The sequence below is a fragment of the Aulostomus chinensis genome, chromosome 7, assembly GCF_037954235.1.
Source record: "Aulostomus chinensis isolate RoL2024-O1b breed Wild chromosome 7, RoL_Achi_v1.0, whole genome shotgun sequence".
Taxonomy (NCBI): Eukaryota; Metazoa; Chordata; class Actinopteri; order Syngnathiformes; family Aulostomidae; genus Aulostomus; species Aulostomus chinensis.
This window is the reverse complement of record NC_141326.1, coordinates 23,480,426-23,495,087: the sequence shown is the minus strand read 5'-3', so window position 1 is coordinate 23,495,087 and position 14,662 is coordinate 23,480,426. Positions and strand designations below refer to the sequence as shown.

Genomic DNA, 14,662 nt, shown 5'->3' with positions numbered 1-14,662 from the left:
ATTTGGAGGTCGAGATATTTAGTAGCAGTGAGTGACAGGAATGATTGCCAGCCAAGGCTGTCATCAGTCAAAGCAACACAGCCTGTCTAGGGGACATTATAAAAAGAAGCATAAAGAATGAATTATACAGTATTTCATTTCATCAGCAGTAATGTACCTGTAACCAACAGAGAGCCTGTGCTGTTGGCCTTGCCCCGGTCATTCTCAGCAAAGCAGGTGTACCTGCCTTCATCTACTCGTGTTACGTTGAGGATTTCTAGGCTCCCATCCTCCCAGATGAAAACCCTGAGGACGAATCATAATTAATTTTTCACACATTGAAGAGACTGAGCTGTAGGGCATAAAATATTCAGCACAAAATATGAGGGTCAAAAGTCCAGTGTATGTAACTCCACGGTTATGTGGATGATGAAAACCCGTCGAAAAGGGATGAAAGAATATCGGACGGCTCTCAAATCTATTTGTAGTTTTTTCAAGGAGAAAAACATGTTAACTAGAACCCACTCAGCAAAATTAAACTGAGCTGAACGCAAGGCAACAATGTTTGATTCATTTTTCTCTGCATATTTCATATTCATGCATGAAAAATCGCATCTTGCCAGCTGCCCCATCACTGCTCCACACCCTCTTTCACGCAGACAGCCACCATAGACAGTATTAGGAGGCATATGCTGCATAATAATTTGGCCGCTGCTCCTCCTCCGTCTGAGTCCCTCTGTGGTGGGTAGGGGTACGCAAGGTGGGGGAGAAGGTTGGGAGTCTCAGAGCTCACAGATTAGACTTGTTTCGTCAGTGAGGAGCCCGAAACGAGGGTTTACACATCATGTCAGTCCAGGCTGATGAGCTTGAGCTTAATATCAGCCACTGACAGCGCAAACTGACAAAACACTGCAAAGACTTTTCTGGGATACATAGTAATTTTTTTTTTGGGGGGGGGGGGTTAAGGCGGAGGGATCTAAAGCTTATTTAGATCCCCAAAATCACAAATTGCAGTAGCAGGGATTCTCACGTGTTAATATGACCCAGATGTAAAAGAAGGCTGATGAGGCTCAATAAGCCTCTCAGAAAGAATAAACGCGATATTAACAGGTCAGATGTAAGTGTATTAGCTCACCTGGTGGAGTTGGAGAGCAGCTCCGTGTCTTTGCTCCAGGAGATAGAAGGCTTTGGAGCCGCTTTGGGTCGACATTCAATCACCACACGGCCATTTTTAGCTGCCAGTACTTGTTTCACTGGGTTGTGCTGAAAAGTGGGAGCACAGGCTGGGACAGAGAGGACAGGATGGATTATTCATCACACACTTGAATATGCATTAACTGCATGCCTGCATTCATAAAAACGTGCATTGAACGAACACAACGTGCACGCTACTCTGAATTAACAGTGTGAGATATTTTCCTTTATTTTATTAACCATGTAAACGCTATTGAAATATGATAATGCATTCCCTGAGCTCCAATTAGTCAGCTTGAAATGTGACCTTTAAATTTCTGATGCAGCCGATTGGTCTCTGGATGTGCGACTCACCAAACACGCGCAGCTCTGCATTAGCAAAGATGACTCCATGGCGATTTTCTGCAATGCACTGGTACATCCCTGAATTCTCAAACGTCAAGCTGCTGAACCTCATTTCTTTCCTGTCAAACTGTGAAAAATAACAAGAGTGAACAGTTAAAAATGCCATCATCCTACAGTTCAACATTCTTCTTTACGATTCCACGTCGATAACCCAGCGGAGGGAGAGATTATAAATCAAACTGTTGATTGTTAACATCCACAGAGACACAGATGAGCGTTATCAGGTTAGACAGGGAGAGGCCTTCATTAATGCATAACAATGTATCCAGTGGCGTACGTGTATCAAACAACCTCCCCCTATCTGTTGTCACTCGCTGTCATTCCCTGGGGTAATTTTCAGGCCTCATGACAATTGTTTCTATGGACAGTTACACAACCCACGCTGCCATCAGCTCAGTAACAACAGCAACCTTCCCTCCGTATCATGTGTAGCCTTACAGCACCTTGCTGTCACCGCTCAGCTGCTGGAGTTACTTTGGGCTGCACACTAAACAGGTTTAAGGGACCTCATAGACCTTCCAAAAGGTTTTCTGTGCTGTATGTTGGTGTGACTAAATTGCTCAGATATTGGACGATAAGATTTCTGAGTCTGAATATTACCGGTTCTCCATTTTTCAGCCACCGGATCCGTGGTTGAGGTTCACCAGCGGCTGTGCAGGATAAGGTGTAGTCGCTGTTTAGGTCTTTTTCTGTGCTGCTAATATGTTCCACCCACTCAGGAAAAGCTGGAAATGAGTAAATTAAAAAAAAAAAAAAAAAATCAGTTGGTGTTAACATCCAAGAAAACTACCAAGCTGCTGTATAATTGATTATATTAGCTGAAGGCATTGAAGTAGGTGTTAGTGAGTATTAATGAAATGAAAAGCTAAGAAATTGTGGATGGCATCAATAAGAGGATCTAAGGGTCTGGTGTGCACTGAATTAGTTGCTCTGTTTGCAGACGTCTCTGCTCTCCCCTCAGCTGCTCTGTTGTCTGCAGTGGTCGAAAGACACACTGCTACTACATTTTGCAAATAACTTTCAGGAATAGTTTTATCTGCTTTGTAAGCTGACACATCTGCATCCAAAAAAAAATGCAAATCACACATTGTTGCAGGAGTCTTATTTATCTCAAGCCTGCAGGCTTCACTAGGTGGTTGGGCTGGATTGTGTTTGGATCACCCCAAGCAGACCGAGACGACCTTTTCAGTCACGTCTTGATTTGGTTTATTTGGTGTCCAACCGTCCAAACAAACACGCCAAGGGGGAAAACAGAGGTCGAGAGCCGGTATAAAACACTGAAAGGAGTTCAGTTTTCCCCACACATGCGGTGATAACACTGATACAGCTCCTTAACGTGAAAAACACGAAGAAAACACATTAATTGTATCAATTTTTTTTTTTTGGATTCGATATGATTTGCATTATTTTCCCCCAATGGAAATTTTTTGAAGAGCACATGATTTCCTCTGCAGTTACCATACAATGAACTACATACAAACAAAAGAGCAGTAGCTGTGCCAAATCACAACAATAAACTACACATAATCTACATTGCAAGTAACACCAATTGCACACACCGGAGGGAGAAGACCCAGAAACTACTGCACAATCCCTGCAGCCTCATGCAGCATTGTTTAAAAGTTTGATAGCAGAAGGAACAAATTAGTTTTTAAAATGTTTCAGCGACATGGGAAACTTTTTAAAAACTTTTTTTTGTATGAATTGTTTATCAATCCATGAATGGCTTTCATCCATTCTTGCGACTGTTCACTTGTGCTCTGTATAACACTTTTTGTGGCTATATGAAATGTCTCTGTACTTCTTACCTTCGACAGACAGACGTGCAGTGTGATAGTCTTTTCCTTTCAGGTTCTTGGCCTCACAGCGATATGTGCCGGCGTCTTCAAATTGCACATTGTACAGGTGCAGATGAGCTCCCGCCATTCGTACCTCATGATTGGCTGGCAGTTCTCCATCTAACTTCTTCCAGAGGATCTCTGGGACGGGGCTAGGAAAGGCAGAGAGAGAAAATCTATGCTCAAGGCTGCACACGCATCACTGGATTCAAGCCTAAAACGTGCAATGTGAATGATTTATGAGTTGTCAAATATTCTAACCCACATTTTAGTCCACATTAAGGTTGAACCAAAACACTGTTTATACACGCCGACACTTAAACACGTATGCGCCTGCCACTTTGAAATCACCATTTTTATCTGTGAGAGTAATTCTTCCTCATGATTACCCAGAGATAAAAAAAAACAACATTTCAATTCTCCTGTAAGTGACATTAAAGAAACACTTGAAATTTAGTAAAATTATGGATTGAAATGAAAAAAGACAGCCCAATCAAATATTACTAATTTCAAACAGTACACTCAGAGAAGCGTTAATGACCACTGTTCTCTCACGTACTTGCCCAAAGCGAAGCATTCCAAGGTGACATTTTGCCCCACCAGAGTCGTGGTGTCTGGAAACTTGACTTTGAGGTCCGCCGGGTATTTCCTGAGGGGCCCTGAGAGGAATAACAACAGACCTGCTCTATGACTCAGGTGTTTCACTCGTCTCAAGCTGCTAAACCAAACTGTGATTTCTCAAATATTTAATATTCATTTTAACCTTCAGCATTAACTCTCGAAGGATTTTCTGTGACTGAAAAGTTAATGCTTGTTTTGGGGTTTTTTTTGCAAATGAAGGCAGTGAAATGTTATAAAAACCTTTATGTAGTATAATGTCTTCCTCAGGTTGAGATTATTCACCTACATGTGCTACATTGAGACCCACACTCAGATGTGGTACCACTGGCTTGTTAGGGTAAACTGATGAAATTTACTGCACATTATCCTGAACATCAAGAACCCTATTTTTTTTTCCCTGCAAACAAAAGGGTAACAATATCCAGGGTGTGAGAGCTGGGTTGTCCTTCAAGCTGTTTATCGGGTCTGTCATTTGTAAATAACTGTTGTCCAGTGCATCAGTGTCCAGTTATTGCATTTCTCTTTAGATGCAGGTATCGTATGATTAGTAGAAGAAATGGGAACCGGTTTTGTATTGTGTAAATATACACTTACAGTCATGGTTACAGCTTCAAAAGGAAGTATTACTTGCTGTTCTACATTTCTAATGTTATAAACTAAAACCAAATATCAACGTGATTGGCTCAGAGAATTTGGAATAGGCATTTCTTTTCAGTTTAGAGTCAAAACAGTCAGTTGACTGCAAAAATGAAAAGCATTCCCAGCATAATCATCAGACTTGAATTTCATCCAAGGTCACTGATGCGTTTACCTTCATCATATAGTTTAGTTATTCAGGACTAAGTGCTGACTTACTCCTGACATAGCTGCAGACACACTCCAGTTCTGTCCAAGTGCTACAGTTAGTGAGGACTAATGTCCAGGTAAACAAAAGCACAACAAAAGATTTGGACTGTAATAAATAAAACCAGTCTCGTAGGGCACATTCATCTAAAAAGTACAAATTGACAAAAATGCAAAGTTTTTCATTCCCTGCAAACACTGGCAGACAGAAAAGTAATAGATTTCAATACAGGCCACATGGTACCCAGAGGGGAAATCATAATATTCTGCATGAGTGAGCCTGAACAACTAGTCAGCTCTGTTCCATCCCGAGCACAGCATTCCAGTTTGGGATCCAACTTTTATTCACAATGGATTGGCCACAGGTGACGCTGGCCAATGTTAGATGAGCGTTCAGGGTCCACATCAAACAACAGATCAGCCTCCAAGGAAAATGGTGAATAGAGCCTAGTTTCTATTTATGCCTCCCAGATGGGGGCAGACAAACCAATCAAGCATGATTGAAAGAAAGTTGAGTGCTTTAATTTATTCTTTATAGGGAACGTTCTAGCTTGTTGGCCCATTTCAGAGATAATTTGTTGGCATAAATCTTATTTAAAGAGTCAACAGTGAAGGGAGCCGTTCAATTATAAACCTTACCACTATTAAGGGGGTCACTGACGTGTTTCCCTTTGCGCATGTGAAATTATATATTGTATTTTTCTTTGAGGTAGCAGTGTGGCAACAAAGTTCATTCAAAAAATTCTTTCTCAACCGTTCAAACAGTCTCAAAGACGTACAGTGACTAATGGACCAACTGTCCTTCTATTTCAGTAAACCTGTGAAAGAATAACAACCTGCCAAATCGCCCTTTAAGTCGATGTGTTGAATCCAGTAGCAGACACTTTTTTGCTACACAGCAAGTGTAGTTGCAGTTACAGACAAATGTGATCATTCATATGGAGTTTTGGTCCAACTGGTACATGCAAGTTGCAAAGAGTGTGTGTTTGCTGTTAAGCAGCCATTTTAGAAGGATGTATCCCTGAAAAGCAACAGCCTGCTGCAGCCAGAACTTCGACTACGAGAGCAGTGACAGGGAACCAAAACAGTGAAGCTGTGGCCTGACAGCTAAAGAATAAAACCGAGCCCCAGCTCAGTATATCTGAGTGGAGCTGCAGAGGCAGGTGATAAAGCTCTGAAGGCTCAGAAATACACGCGATACCGCGAAACACTGTTTTCTGATATGTTATGAGAGACAAATTATAATAGTCTGAGGACTCTTAGCTTTAACAGGGACAACTGCATTAAAATGATCCATTACTTTTCACTATTCTATTGACCTTGAGCGTTTTATACATCAAAGCCCGATTAAGCATATTACATATTCTGCTGAGAGGAATATTATGATTATGCAATGCTGTTAATGGCATTGTTTCTGTAGCAAAGTGTCTTTGATCACTCCTGATAAAAAAAACAACAACAACAACTGTGAGTTTATGGAAAGATGAAAGTGATAAAAAAGGAAGAGTGAAGTACTAACGTTCAGTCAGAGGCACTAGGGGGATGTAGTTGGAGAAGACGCTCTTGGAAATGGCGTGGCTGGTTGCAATGCAGGAGTAGTTGCCACTGTCTGAAGCCTCCACTTTGGAGATATAGAGGTTGCCTGTTATCTGGGAGACAAATCGTCTCTGGTCCAGCGGGATGAAGGTGGGAAACTCATTGAGGATCCATCGGAATGACAGCTCAGCTACAAAGAAAGAGGCACAACAAAACACCAGCTGTCAATCATGATCTCTAAGACACAGCAACAGCTCTGGATATAGATAGAATGTGAGGCTGGCTCAGTTTGAATCATCCCAATACATGCAAAATAAAAATAGCGCATGGGTGCTAAAGCAGATTTATTATTCAGGCATTTATCGACCTTTCAGATTAAATCTAATAATTCTTTTGGCTGGGAGGCATAACAGAGAGAGGGAATTGTGATGCTGTGGAGAGGCGTGTGTTTTTCTTGCATTAGCATGAATATGAAAAGCATGTGTACATATGATTAGACCAATAGTTATAGCTGAGTAATTGTGATGATAGTGGTTTGAAGAAAATTCTGAAATGAATAGCAGCAGAACTAATAAAAATGAGGTCAAGAAAAACACATAAATGTGAGAGAACCTCTGTGATGATATATTAGATTGAAGTAAATACAGACCATGAAAATCTGCTTTCTTTGCCCTTTACATCCATGAGTGGGTAGAAGATGTAAATTCATTTTAAGTATGAAGCTATGAAAAAAAAAGCGTAAAACTGATAATGAGACAGTGGCAAAGTCAGTGGGACTGTTTTATACTTGATAAAGTATTACCGACAAGGGCAAACAAATCCCCAGTCGACCGCCGACAAAATGTATTTGATTTATTCAATTGTTTTATTATTCATTAATTTCTTTTACATCCCCAATGTGGCAAAATGGGGAGAGAAAAAAAATCAAGCTTCATAGTCATATTCAATGTAACTAAAGTTATGGTGTGCATGTTCCATACAACAAACCACTGACTGTCTTATATACAGTACAGTGTAAACGTTTCATTTTTATACTCAGGACACTGAGGATGTTTTTACACCTACAGATCTTTGACTCTGGTCAAACCACTTATGGGTTTGTAAACCTGGAGCTTTTCCTCCTAGTTCGGTTTCTTCTAATAGAATAAACCACTAAACTTTCATAGGTTTATCTGTGGTGGTAGCAAGACAGGAAACACAGAAACAAGCTCCTGTCTTCTATTCTACTGCATATTTCTACTTTAGAGGTTCAACTTTTTTCTACCCAACAGGTTGCTCCAGTGCCATGTATACCTGGTTAAAGGTGCTGAGTTGACCTGGTGAATGGGATTGGATTGAGTCTGGGAAGAAGACCACCTCCCCTCAGGGCATATTCACACCTATCAGTCTGGTTTGCTCTGGTCTGAATCATTTGTTTGTCAATTTGGAGCATTTTCCCCCTGTAGTTTATATCATACATCTTCTACTTTTTCTTCTATATGCACATTGCTATAGCATGGACATTCTAACAGGTTCAAATATACAAAGTTCACCTGGTTACAGGTAATTTAGGCTTGAACTCGCAGGATAAACTTGGAGTTGGGATTGTTGTATCACGTTCTCAACACAACCCAATAGCAAAACCATATGTTCGGAAGCATACAGATGCCAGCTTGTGAGGTCTGATTTTGTTGTGCACCAGTAAGATTGTTGTGATCACACCTGCGCAAACACACCAGAGGGGGAAACCAGACCAGAGTTAGATTCAAGACAACTGAACAAAGTCGGTGTGAAGGCACCCTTAGTTCAATCCATCAATCAAAACAAGGGCAGTTCTACACACTACCGTATTTTCCGCACTATAAGGCGCACCTAAAGCCTTTAATTTTCTCAAAAACCGACAGAGCGCCTTATAATCCGATGCCCCTTATATATGGATCAATATTGGTTAATTATGGCTACCGGAGTCAGGGGGCGTCGCCGAAGTAACAGCGGTAAAAACGGTAAAGGGGAATTCCAGTCCCACACCACTTGTGTGTGTATAAAGACCCCAAAATGGCACCTTTCAAGAGACACACTTACGACGCAGAGTTCAAACTCAAGGCTATCAGTCACGCAGCTACCGGTACGTACGGTACCGTATTCTGAATGCACTAACTTGTCTTGGGAGTGAACGGAGTTGTCAGAACGTTGGTTTGTATTCTATTAATAAAGTTTGACTGACTGACCAATCTGACTGTTTTGTTGACATTCCCTTTAGCGCAGCGCCATCCAGTGGATGCATAACGAAACCCCAGCCACTACAGTCGTTTCTATTCTATAATGCGGTGCGCCCTATACATGAAAACAGTTTTAAAAAAGGCCATTCATTGAAGGTGCGCCTTATAATCCGATGCACCTTATAGTGCGGAAGATACGGTACAATGAAGAATCCTGAATATCATCTCGTAGGAATACTCTCCTGCTGCTGTATCACACTCTTTACCTGGGTGATGAAGTGGGGGAGCACAGAGCAGCACGGCCCCCTGTCCCTCTTTAACATACACAGACTCCCTTTCCTCTGATGAGAACAGATCCAGATCTGAGAAAGCAGAGAAAAATATATGACTGCCATATCATGGAGCTACATTAGGCATGCTGGCATCACGACCATTCACAAGTTTGCACACTACTTAGCATTTGTCCCAGCAGGCCTTGCAGTTCCAGTGTGCTTAATATGCATGACAGCACAGTGGCTCCAGCAGGGAAGTTCTCTGTTAAAACTGTGTGGTATTGCACATCACAGCATGCTACGTGAGTGTGGGGGGGTTCTCCGCAACTGAGCCACTTACACCCAAACTGGACTGAAGCCTCTTGACTGATGACCGTGCCGTACATGTTGGTAGCCAGACAGGAGTACTTCCCTTCATGTTGGTTTTTAATCGGGTTGTTGATGACCAAGTTGCCTCCTGATAGAATGTAGTGGTTCTGTTCAGCGTCAAAGTCAATTTCCTCACCCTCCAGCATCCATCTGCAAGGAGAGCAACCAGGGTTAGTACAGTACTGCGGTCTGAAAGCATAAATTTTCAAACACAGTATGGTGGATTGCCATTCGATTATAATTGCTGGCTAATGGTTCATTTCAAAGGAGCATTTCAGACATAAAAGCAGTCTAAGACTTAGAATATTTAAACTGTTTTGACCTACATGAGAAAATGCTTGTATTTGCTCCTCTGAGGTCCAGTTAAGCTGTTCTGTATCTGCACAATTATAGCTGACTTTTATTTTTTTCTCTTTCACATTTCGAAACACATGGCTGACTGTACTGTATATGAACCCACTTAAACACTTAATACCGGCTGTGGTCAAAGCTTATTCCTTACCCTCTGACATCTAATTCTGGGCTCTCTGACAGCAAAACTCATTTGAGGGATGCAGAGCTGTATAATTTACATTCATTTGCATCTAAATTGACATAGATCACCCAAAATGATTTACAATTTCAACTGTGAATTGAGGTGACATTGCTGTTTGTTGCAGCTGCACGGACATCGGATTTGTTGTTTGGCTTGTTGGTTGCCATGTGGTTTTGGCATCATTTTACTGTTTATACGGGGAAACAATGTTTGCAACTGTTAAACAACCACAGGCAGCCTGTGGGAGCCCATTTTGAAAGTTAATGTGCACCAACTCAAAAAGGCATCAGAGGAAAAAGTGAAGATGAGAATTGGTATAATTTTTACAATTGGGACTTGGGAGATGTATGTTGCGCACTTTTAGCATAATGAATAACTCATCATGGAAATAATCCAAACAATTCCCTTCATTAAAAGCTGACACATTGATATTTGCTATGGAATGAAGACAGTCTGCAATGACTCGCACTGTGTTACATATCAGCTGACATACTTAACAGCTTAAACAAGTAAATTAGCAGCAAAAGCTATGGCATATTTACGATGCACGCTTCATTTGATGGATAAACACTGTCTGAAACTACTCTAAATTTATGATAAATAGTGCTCCGTGCTCTTTCTCACATTGTGTCTCATGACCTCAGTTAGCTGCCGCAACACTAACTCTCTGCTCAGAGTGGCAACAAGCCTGCCGGCATGTGAGGACAGTAAAGATGTAGTCAACAGCAGCAAGATCTGTGCTCCTGGCTGCCACAGAGATGAGTGATCAGAGAGAGGGCGCGGGTGGAAGAACAGAGCTGCTGCCGTGTCAGTGAATTTGAGCTCTCTGACTTTTCCACTACACCACATCCTCCGGTTATGCGGACAGCCAAGGGATGTAAGAGTTGTCACTGTATATATATTGTTTAAAGTGTAAATTATTCGATTCTTGCATGTCAGTTGTGCCCTTTGGGAAGGTGGGGCCTGTGAAACATGGCTAAGGCTGCCTTTGTTGACAACACAATTATGCGAATATGTAGCTAGATGTACGATGCAATCATGCATTGCTAGATGGTCAAAAAATAGCAGAACAGTGACCTTCAAATTCACAGGCAGATTTAAGAAACAGGCTTCTGAAAGACGGCGCCTAACGAGCTGCACGCAGCAGTAATGCTGCTGGCTTTATGGGGAACATATGTTACTTGTATGTGGCAGGTGGACTGGCTCTGGCCCGGCAGTTCATGGTGATTTTGTCCTCAGGCGACTCCTCGGGGTAGATGGTATCCACCGGCTGCTCCTCAAACACTGGCCCATAACCTGTGGCTTCATCTGTACACAACAAACAAATGAGGTGAAGGTAAATAACAGGCTGGTTGGACTCACAAACAAGAAATATCAAGGTGTTAAACCTCAGCATCTGTCTGGCAGTTCTGGGGCAGTTCAATCAAAAATGACAGCTGGGTTCAGATGTAACATGTGGGGCAAACAAAAAAATCAAACTGACTTGTGAAATTGTCCTTTTGAGAATCTGCTGTTTAATATTTCAGCTCGGTTTGCAGTGCTCACAGAAACACACACACACACACACACACACACACACACACACACACACACACACACACACACACACACCTGTAATGCTTGGTACCAGGCTTTTGATTGTAGCTTGAACTAATTTAATCCTTGAATCCACAAAAACTCTCTTTGGAGCATTGATGTAGAATAATAAGCTCCTGCTTTATGCAAAATCACAAAACCACAGTAATTATGACAGAGGTGCGCTCACACAGGTGCCAAACATACAGAGGCACATTCATCCGACAGAACTGGATATGATATTGTTACAAGCTCATACAAATCCTAGAAGTGGAAATGCTAACTTGATTTAGCATAATCTAAACCGCTTTCATCCACAAAGTGTCAACCTCACTGCAGTGTAGCGGTTCCATGGGCATGAGGGCTGATGAAAATGCCTGTCTTGGTTCAGTCTGCCTTTCACACCGTCAACACACACGTACAATTAGCCCCACTTACTCATTAAAACAGACAGCCATCACAAGCAGCAGCATGAATAAGACATAAACACAATGTCAGGTTATGAATATGCAATGAGGCAAAAATATTCCCAAACGCTGATTATTCTCTCAGATCAAGAGTGTGCGTAGGTGACTGCAGGAATACAAATGTGACGCGTGTGCATGTGTGCACATGTGTGTTATTCCCCTGCGCCTGGGAGTTCTAAGGGAGCACAGCTGACACCTCAATGGGGAGAAGTGTGCTCTTTCAGACAGTAATATCTCGCCTCTCTTCGATCACTCCAATGACGCCTGAATTGGCGCCTCAATTCACACACTCTGAAAATGTCATGACAGACAGCGGGCAACTTTTAGAAACCTGAACAAAAGACACTTCTAGTATCCTGCCACATGTACAGCATTCTCTCTACCACCATAAGAGAAAAAGATTTGAGCATAATATGAACATAAAGCAGCACTTCTATACCTACAAGCGGCCCAGTGTGTGTGAGTACTTGACATTGGTGCCCAACAATCTCCAACACTTAAAGGGGTACTTCACCCAAAAAGGGTATTGTGCCTTTCATATTCCTTCTTCATGACTCCAGAATGCAGAAATCTCCAGGCACATTCTATATATTTAGGTTGAAGCTAAGGGTGACCACTCAACCACTTAATAACGACATTTACACTGTTTAAAAAAAAAAAGTCTGTTTAGAAACTCATCCAGTATAATCTATATCTTCATTGTCTGGCTTTATGCTCAGCACTCCACAAACACGCCGATTTGAGCTAAAACAAACCATAACCTTTCCTGTCTGGTGTTCATTTATGGTAGCGCAGCTACTAGCTCCCCACTAGCATGCTGTGTCTTAGCATAGCACAGGCCCTTAGTCGGGGTTAAGGCCTCGTCAAGCGTTTTGAAGAGGGATAATTTGGTGGACGAGGAGGAAAAATAGCAGCCGGTTATAATAGGGAGACATTGTATCACCCTATGTTGTCATTTAAGGGTTCAACTACTCAGTCTCACTCTACTTATTTTACATTATATGTGGTTGTTGATTATCAATATTATCGACCAGATATTCTCCAGAGATCTTCTGGTTGTTAGTGAAAGGTCTGAACAACTAGGATCCCCGTAAAAATAACCCCAGTGTAACCAAACTTTGACACAGATAACACTACTTTCAACTTTGCGTTTAGTGTAGACTTGACTTCCTAATGTACCTGTAGCTGTAATGGGCTGCAGAAATGCTTCTGCTGTCATGAGGTAAAAAAGTGCACTAGCAAGTTAGCCTGCGTTTGTCGCAACCAAGCGTTAGCAATTAAGACATTAGGAAACACATCCACTCCCACCCAGACACTAGCAGCCGACTGTGTGTGAGTGCTGAACATTGACGCAAATCCCAAGAACTCTAAATTACTGCTGGCTGGGAGAGAATTAACCGTACAATAAATGAGGCACTGCGGGGCTGATGGAGGCCAAATTAAGTGAGAAAATATGTTCTGGGAACAAGGGAGAAAAGAAAGAGGGGGAAAATGAAGAGGAATGAAGCTCACGAGGACATGGCACACATAAGAGCAACCCTGTTCTACTGTTGCACCTGCAACTGAATGGTTTTACATGTAGAACAGGCAGTGTCACCGCAGAATAGATGCAGTGCAGAAAAAGCAGTCTGAGTGCAACTTGGAGTGGTGATTGCTGGTGCCGCTCCCATCCTCTCACTGCTATGTGGGATGTGACAGATGGCGGAGGGGAGTGTTAAAGCAGGACACATAAGGCCTGCTGCCTGGAGACACACTGGCCTCCAACATTCACTGTGCCTCATTTCACTCTCTGTGTCTAACTCCTGCCTGACATGTCCCTGTCCTCTCTACCTCTTTCTAACCTATATTCAACGGTCACGCCTGGCTTCTCTTTTCTACTTCTTTTTCTTAAATTCCTTCCACAACTACTTTCTGGACACTGTACTTACGTTCATAGGCATCCTTGCTGCATGTCTCTAGGCACAGCAATGCTGGCCTGTCCTTCACTTTGATGTAGAATCCAACATGTATTCCTATTAAATGATGAAATGGATGTTTCGATCACACACTCTACATACATTTTATGGCTGTTAGCGGGGGGACTGAATAAATACGGTTCCCATAAAATGAACCCCCAATGACTCTAGCCCCCTTATGCATTACCAATTCATAAGGAGGAACCTTCATACCTTCATCAAGACCAGAGTAAAGAAATAAAAAATGCTTTTTGCAATAACTTAAAAGGATCTGCCCCAAGTTAAATGGGCTCATGGTATCCAAGTTTGGTGGAAACAACTTGAGTAGATTTTATGTAATTACACTGACATACATACAAATCAACAGATGCAACTGAGGCTGGAACTCCTTGTTGGATGTAAATGTAAATATGTAGAGCATGGACGCATACACAGAGCTGGATACAGCGACTGAGCCTCATCCACTGCAGTGACTCGTGCTCAGTGATGCTCGAAACCATTAAAGTTTGGCTTCCAGGTCTGAAGGAAACACAATTGCTCATGCTGCACAGGAGAGCAGAGCGATCACACAACGAACCTTCGGTTTATTCACTTCAAGACTTTCCAAATGTCATTACACCCAACAGATTAAATGATGATATTAAAACCAGTCATTCTGTGGGTGTTGTGTAAAAAACTCTTGTAATTCCAAAAAAGGCACTTTGGGCCACAGCGCATCAGGGACTTTGTAGAACTGGCGTCAACGCCCAGCACTATTCCTGCATCCAGGTCTTATCGTACATCCATACTGATGAATTTGGTGATCCTCTCATCTACAAATAAAGACGACCTGTGTGAGAAACGTCTTTGCAAACCCGAAACCAGTGGTGAGGATT

General features: G+C 42.1%; 1 protein-coding gene across 4 annotated transcripts in view; it reads right to left on the bottom strand.

Annotated features, from left to right (window-relative positions):
* The window catches only part of cntn1a (contactin 1a), a 65,523-nt gene that overhangs the window by 12,730 nt on the left and 38,131 nt on the right, over nucleotides 1-14,662 (bottom strand). For all 4 annotated transcript variants that reach the window (XM_086209444.1, XM_086209446.1, XM_086209447.1 and 1 more), the window contains exons 4-13: nucleotides 10,972-11,098; nucleotides 9,227-9,405; nucleotides 8,881-8,976; nucleotides 6,400-6,606; nucleotides 3,976-4,075; nucleotides 3,387-3,568; nucleotides 2,179-2,303; nucleotides 1,528-1,645; nucleotides 1,115-1,262; nucleotides 158-285 (exon numbers count right to left, since the gene is read on the bottom strand). In XM_086209444.1, the coding sequence (XP_086065570.1) occupies nucleotides 158-285; nucleotides 1,115-1,262; nucleotides 1,528-1,645; nucleotides 2,179-2,303; nucleotides 3,387-3,568; nucleotides 3,976-4,075; nucleotides 6,400-6,606; nucleotides 8,881-8,976; nucleotides 9,227-9,405; nucleotides 10,972-11,098 (1,410 nt within the window). The remainder of the gene's footprint in view (nucleotides 1-157; nucleotides 286-1,114; nucleotides 1,263-1,527; nucleotides 1,646-2,178; nucleotides 2,304-3,386; nucleotides 3,569-3,975; nucleotides 4,076-6,399; nucleotides 6,607-8,880; nucleotides 8,977-9,226; nucleotides 9,406-10,971; nucleotides 11,099-14,662) is intronic.